Source organism: Arachis hypogaea, chromosome 12, assembly GCF_003086295.3.
Source record: "Arachis hypogaea cultivar Tifrunner chromosome 12, arahy.Tifrunner.gnm2.J5K5, whole genome shotgun sequence".
NCBI classification, from domain to species: domain Eukaryota; kingdom Viridiplantae; phylum Streptophyta; class Magnoliopsida; order Fabales; family Fabaceae; genus Arachis; species Arachis hypogaea.
Genome location: NC_092047.1, coordinates 42,918,132 through 42,925,512, shown reverse-complemented (window position 1 = coordinate 42,925,512; position 7,381 = coordinate 42,918,132). Strand labels below are relative to the sequence as shown.

Here is a 7,381-nt window from a genome sequence, read left to right as displayed (position 1 = left end):
GTGGCGGCGCTCTCAGCTACTGTCCCTGCGAAAACAACCACGGCTGCGGTTGTTGCTGCTGTTGTTGTTGCCCTAACTGATATAGAGTCAATTGCAATTGCAACGGTGATCGTCCTGGCGTTTGCGGAATCGTCTGTACCAGCGACTGCAACAGCGGAGTCAGCGGCAGTTTCAGGTGTGCTGTAAAATCCAACTGCCTCGCTAATTTTCTCGGAGTTAGATCCAAAGCCGTTTCGCTCTGCTCCATTCACCTTTCAACCGATTTCGCAACATTGAAAGAGAGACGGGGGAGGAGGGAAGAAACAATGAGAGAGAACATTGAAAGAGAGACGGGAGGAGGAGGGAGACATAATATTGGTGGTCGAGAGAAGGATAGTGTAAAAAATTTATTGAATTTTTTTAAATTTGAATAATTTTGCTTACAAAAGCCATTTTTTATGGATACAAATGATAATTTCCATCTATTATAAATAAATATGTCAACGTTTTCAATAGAAATTGTAATTTACTCTTATTTTTTTAAGAAAACATTAGAAGCTCAATATTAGTAGGGAAATACTAAAGTGAACGAAAAATATGTGGCTAATGTCACCGTTTCGTTATAAAATGGTTAACACCACCATGAATAAAGACAAATCACCAAACAAGCATAACACAACCATACTCTGAACATCTCATTTATTATCATGGATTTGCACATATGCCATTCGATCAAGCATAATTTATATAGCGAATCTTTGCATCGACAACATACTTCCTGCATAGCTATAAACACGAGCAAAAAATCTTTCAAAACCAGCGACTTCTACTAATTTAAGATACGATCAAAACATATTTGCTTAATACATCATAGAGCTATAAGGAACACAGCCAACTCTAAAGTGCGATATCGCTTGCACCAACAACCTTAACATGAGCACAATCCATCACACCCAGTACTTCTTGCATAATCCTCTGCCCAGCAATATTTAAAAATTAAAATCTTCACTAGGAAGAAATATATTGTAAGACTGCAACAACCGCGTGAAACACAAGCCACCACAGAAGAGTTGATGTTATCCTGCATCTCATGAAACATTAACCGTAACAACCACCAATTCAGATTTATCAAAACAGGAAGAATGAGAAAAACAGCGAGCATGAAGCATAAAAACAAGTACCAACAACGACAACAAACAAATTATTACCATGCCTAACCCCAAAGAAAAACTGTGGTGAACAACAAATAACATACGAATTAAAACACCACCGCGAGGGTACTATCAATGCCATCTAAACCTATATCATATTAGCATTAAGATCACCCTGAAGTATATCCCCAATGGGTGCCGGCACACCATGACCCTAAACCCTAAACCCATGTAGGCAACTTCAACAAGAACACTATTTCAAATCACCAAATGTTATATTAAAGAACCACCCCATGTAGACATCTCTCCATGTAATTGACTCATGCACTATACGCTAGCAAGGTACCTTAGACACCACCACAAGGATGATATTTTATGGTTGAAAACTAAACGACCAAAACATATTCCATTGCAACCAACACCACCTCAACATACTTCTGGTTGAAAACTAAACGACCAAAACATATTCCCAAGCATCAGCACGGCATCAATGCAGCATAATCTACTAATCTAGTCAACATGTTTCCGGAGTGAATGCCAGATATACCCAAAAACAATTCAATTGCAAAACGTCATCCCATCATAGACAGAACAAACACACACTTTCAATCTACAATTGGCAAACATAGACATTACTAGCAAATCAATGTATAATCTCTAAACAAAGTGTAATTTCTTCTTGGAGGTCCGTCATTCAATTTAAATCGGGAGTAAAATTTGCCAAATTGACAAAGGAAAAGAGAGGAAATGATTACTAAAGGTTGAAAAGGGCAAGACATAACATTCCAAGAATTGACACGCCTACATGGCCTTACATAAAAAATTAAATTAAAATAGAGAGAGAGAGAGAGAGAGAGAGAGAGAGAGAGAGAGAGAGAGAGAGAGAGAGAGAGAGAATAGGAAAAAGTAGGCATAAATTATTTGGAGTACAGCAGCATAATATAGCAAATAATACCAAGAGAATATCTAACATGGTAAACTACAATTACTGAAAGCAAATGATAGATACTTTCAGGTATAGAAAACAGCAAACATAACATGAAAAACATATTTAGTATCAGTCTCATCTCGTGGCAGTAGCAGGGAATGCATCTTAAAGCAGTTACTCATTACCTGCAAGTCGTGCAGCTTGAGTACCCTAACATTATCATCATCATCATCATTGTCCAAACTGCAATTGTTGAGGATAACCAACCATCTTCTTAAGTAGAGGGATGAGACCAATCAAAGCAATTTGAAGCTGCTCTGAACTATTTAACCTAATGCTGACTTGTCCTGCACCTCGGTTGTTCAAATTGGCCCTGGCAACAAGGTTTGTATACCGACCAACTGGGATTTGTGATTGTACATTGCAACCAACAGCAAGATCACCATGCCAGTCCATAACAGAAAGCCCCAGTGTTGACAAAGACCTTCCAAGAGGATAATCTTTATCTCTCAAATGGGCCTCCAAACTGCCACCATAAGCAACATCACCACGCCCTGCCATTGCACCACCAGCAATAACCACCTTGAATCGTTTACTGGCAACAAATTTGTCTTCAACTTTAACTCCAGCTGACAGGGCATCACCCAGGAGAGTAAATGAGAGACCAGCAGTAGCCATATTTCTCCTGAAGTTACTAAATTTTGTCTCACTTCGCAATGTATAAGCTAAATCCTTCCCAACAGTCTGCATATCAAAGCCTAACGAAGTTGATTTCCCTTCTCCATACTTAAGAGAAGTGGCAACTTCCATTTGAACGTTAGCATCCTTTTTATCCTTGGTAACCTGACCAGTGAAAGATAATGGCATCTTCTCTTTAAGAACAAACAATCTTTCTACATTTAATCCTTCATAACCCACATCATGATCCCATCCATGAGTTTCTAGGACAGGTCTTACAAGCCACTGATTGGATGAATCAAGATACCGATACCGATGAGTGGGATTATCAGAATCGAAAGAAGCCGGCAAGGCCAAATCTGGCATGGGAACAGGAACAGAAGCTGCACCACCACTTTCATCTTCAACATTTTCGTTAGGATCACTTGGCAGCTCCTTTGTTGATTCTGCCATTTTCTTCAACATCCTCCGTTGCTTTTTCTCTTCCTTCAATTGTTTCTTCATAAAAATTTTTTCTCGGTACTCCAACTCATCAAAATATGCCTTTTTCTGAGCTCTAGACAATTGTCCCACCTGGGCCTTCGTCAAACGTTTAAATGGTGGCAAGTCATCAGGTTCTGTTTCATCATCAGAATCAGATGACTCATCAAGGTCGTCATCAAGACTGTCCTCATCACCAAACTGCTCCTCTGGCAACTTTAATTGTGGCCTTGACTGAAGAAGGGATGACAAAAGAAATGGTAAAGGTGGTGCTCTTGCTCGAGCAGTGTAAGGCTTTCCAGGTGGACTATCTTGTAACTTTAGAAGGGCATTTGCTTCAGCCAGAATTTTTGAGGCAAAAGACAAGAGTAACAGATGAGGCTTCCAAATCTGGCCATTAGGCAACACTCTCTGGCCAGCCCTATTTATTCTGCATGCAGAGTGGTTCTCCACCAATGCTACAGGATTCATTAGACGCATATCTCCAGCTGCTTGACGAATGGCTTGCTGCACAACATGATTGCGCTGTGTGACAAACATGTCATAACTGGAAGCAGTACCATTTGGGCCATCAGGAGGTGCAGATGCTGCATGAGTCAGAACAACAATAGCATTGAACCATATTGAAGGTCCAAACATCTCAGTAATTGTGCGCAATAGTGGCATATCACTAAAATCACGGCTCTGCATGTCTAACCTATCAAGATAGAGCACAATATCTGGTGGTGTTTTATTAATAAAGCGCTTGACAGAGTGCAGAATCTTCTCATTATGTCGTTGGTCAGACCAGGAAGGTGAAAGTCCTGGTGTATCTATCACACGTACCTTAATACCCTGCACTGTTCCCACAACATCCTGAACCTTTTTTGTTCCATTTTGAAAAGCATCAGTATTAAATTTAACCTCATCAAATATAGAATTGATTGTTGCACTCTTACCAACTCCTGTCTTTCCAAGAACCATTATTGTACAAGAGAAATCAAGTGGCTCCTGACCTGCTGCTTCAAGTTGCTCAGCCATTGCACTTGCACGATCAAAACTAAATGCACCAACTCGACCACCATTCCGCCCCCTGAGTTGCTCAGCCAGGCCCAGTCTATATAAAACCTGTGCTACAACAACATTGTGGGGTGTCTGCCCAAGCCTATGAGCCAACCGTAAAAATTTTACCCTAATCATCTGAAGCTTCTCCCGAGTCTCGTCATACTCCTCAGTCTCACCGTTTGAGGAATCTTCTGTTTGTCGGGACTGTGTATTAGATACAGTGCCATTTGTACGAGGCTGTGGCACTGTCCTTGGGGTAGGTTCCAATAATGGGGCTGTACGACCAAGGCCAGCTGGACGAACTGGAGGATTGCTAGCAGCAACAGGATTTCCAGATGAGGAGGAAACCTCACTGTTTTGGTCTCTAGTGGCCTGAGTGGTTTCCTTCTCTTTTGCATTGTTCTCCTGTATCTTTTCATGCTCCCCGGCCACAGATGATAACCCTTGATCTCCATGATTATCTACAGCAGAAACCTGAGATTGGTCATCCTTAAGACCTTTTAAATCAGCTGCAGTAATCTGAACTGGTATCTCATCAGCAGTAGAATTTTGCAATGAGGATGAGCTTCCAGTAGCTTGTATCAGTTCCCTATCCTCCATGGCATCATGTATGTCGGGAGAAGTTCCTCCTATTTCACCAACTGCTTCCTGGTCCTCTGAATCTGATCCAGCTTTACTATCATTAGCATCATCATTGTTGTAATCTTTGCATTTGGTACTCTGACCAAAAGATGAACTAATTTCATCACCAGCTGTACCCTCATTGTTTATATCGATGTCAAGGGTATTATCCTTCAAATCTGTAATCACTTCCTCTGGAAGTTCTGAATTTCTAAGTGCTGAATTTTCATGTACTTCTTCACCTGCATGATCTTGAGTTTCGCTATATGGCATAGCTGAAGCATTCAACTGTTCTTTTGTGTTGTTGCCTCTGAATTCAGGATCAAAGTTACTCTCCTTCAAATCCCCAGCATCAAAATCCTGGTTTGACATCTTATTGAATTCAGATTCTGTATTGGGCTCAGGAACAACATCATCTACCTTCTCTGTGCTCCTGTTTTCCCAGATTACACCACCATTTTCTCTTGGTGTCACAAATCCAGAATCCTCATCTTCAGACTTCTCACTGACTAAACCAGAGTCTACATCCACCATGGCACCATTCTCCTGAGCAACTGTCACTTCGTCAGTATTTAAGTCAGACTGCTCCTGTGCGCCATTTAACTCACTCCTTTGTAAACCATCATCAATGATATTGGAAGATTCATCACAAGATACTTCTCTTCCAGTTCCTCCAGAATCAACTCCATCTAGATGAACACTATCAGGTGGTTCCTGCCCAACCTTGCCCACCTCATCGCTAGCAACTAGTTCGACCTTCTCATTGTCTTGGGCAGATTCCTCAGCAACCCCAATAGACTCCTCAAATTTATCCGTATTCTGTGCAGCACTAGGAGCTTCATCAAGCACAGTTAAAGGGGAAGCATTAACTGTGGCAGCATCATCTCCTTTATCAACAACAGCATCTCCATGATTGTCCTTTACTTCCTGATCATCCAAATGATCTTTTGGCTCCATTGCCTCCTGGAAAACTTCAACCTCCTCCATATCAAATCTTCAGCTTCGCTTCAAAATCCTAGATTTGGAAAGAAAATAATCAGAAACTGAAAATCTTAAACAAATAAATCTGGGGAATTGAGAAAGGCACAAAAGAAACCTTGTATATAACTAGACACATATGATATGGTATACAAATTGAGGATCCAATATCATACAATCAACAATAAAAGGGAATCTTATGCAGCGTAGCAATTAATAGATAGAATGGTCCACGGGAAAAGAAGTAAATCCCTACGATGATCATATGAGAGGCTTTGTATTCATTTCGATTACGGTTTACATAACCAAGCAAAACGAAAAAGAAACAATGAAATAAAATGTTTAATAATAAACTTACCCAAACAATAGCAGAAACACAAACCTTCTTATTTATACATAATTGTAGTAAAGACACCCCTTTCATACATTTATTATTATACCTTCATAAGCAAGTGCTAACACCCTGCTTAAAGTTTCTTCCTACTGTAAAATTCAATTATTTAGATTGCTCTTTTATGTGTATCCATGTTCTACTCATGGCAAACTCATACAACAGTAGTGATGCTATTGATGATGGTAAGTTATTTATGTGTCAATATTCTCTATGGGATGCCATAATGCCACAAAGTAGTTCCTAATCTATCCAAAACAGTTAGAAGATTGTCAAAATACAGTAAGACCCCATCCCCCCCCCCCCCCCCGCCCCCCAACAAAAAAAAAAGAGGGGAGGAGGGGGCACAGTAAAACCACAGAATCACTATAACACATTCAGTTTAGTTAAATGGACATATCAAAATACAACATTGATTAAAGAGTGAAATGTAAAGCAGAAATTTAAACCAAATAACAATGCAAATCCACATAACCACATAAAACAGATGCGAACAAAAGAGTTTAAGAGCGGAACGCAAGATCAGAAACAGGAATATCCTGAACGGCAAAATTCAGAATCGCTACCGCTATAGAAACCAGAAGGGAGGCGGTGTTAGTTAGGAGAAGCGAACCTTGGGATTCAGGAGCTCCTCGCTCTTCAGATGCAAAGAGCGAATGAGCGATAGTGTGAAGCGTATTAGGAATTTCTTGGATAAACTAGGGTATCGTAAGATTTCACTTATTTCACATAAAAATAAAAAATTGGGATTTGCATTTTCTTTATTTTTTATTTTTTATTTTTGGTGAGAGTCGATAATAGTAAAATCTAGTGGGATAATCTATGGGCCATAATACTCTTTCGTGGACCGGACTGTTTTCCTAAATTGAGGGACTGGCCTACTATAGGGTTCTCTCTAAGGCCTATTCATACATACCAATTCTGTCAAACAACCAAAAAGAAAAAGATGAAGATATCAAGTAGGATGCACATGGATTGGACCGAAAAGGGTTTATCAGACTCAGTGGTAAATTGGTAATATTTTATTAGATTTATTTTAAAAACTTTAATTCAATTTAAAATTAATTCGAAATAAAATAAATTAAAGCGGATTCATCTGATATATATTAATGTATATAATTTTATAAACTT

The 7,381-nt window shown here is 39.6% G+C and overlaps 1 protein-coding gene across 2 annotated transcripts; it reads right to left on the bottom strand.

The window, feature by feature from the left end:
- Positions 1-661: 661 nt before the first annotated feature.
- LOC112727355 (translocase of chloroplast 120, chloroplastic) lies at positions 662-7,180 on the bottom strand. Of its 2 annotated transcripts, none has more exons than XM_025777068.3 (3): positions 6,864-7,180; positions 2,244-5,896; positions 662-1,060 (listed from the first exon to the last, which is right to left on the bottom strand). In XM_025777068.3, the coding sequence occupies exon 2, from the start codon at positions 5,866-5,868 to the stop codon at positions 2,290-2,292; it is 3,579 nt and encodes a 1,192-aa protein (XP_025632853.1). In that variant the 5' UTR covers positions 5,869-5,896; positions 6,864-7,180; the 3' UTR covers positions 662-1,060; positions 2,244-2,289. The 2 variants fall into 2 exon arrangements, with proteins under 2 accessions (XP_025632853.1, XP_025632854.1); XM_025777069.3 differs by having other exon boundaries at positions 6,817-7,043.
- Positions 7,181-7,381: the final 201 nt, after the last annotated feature.

Excerpts from the sequence above, each read along its gene's own strand:
- LOC112727355 (XM_025777068.3), bottom strand. The coding sequence starts at position 5,868 with ATGGAGGAGGTTGAAGTTTTCCAGGAGGCAATGGAGCCAAAAGATCAT.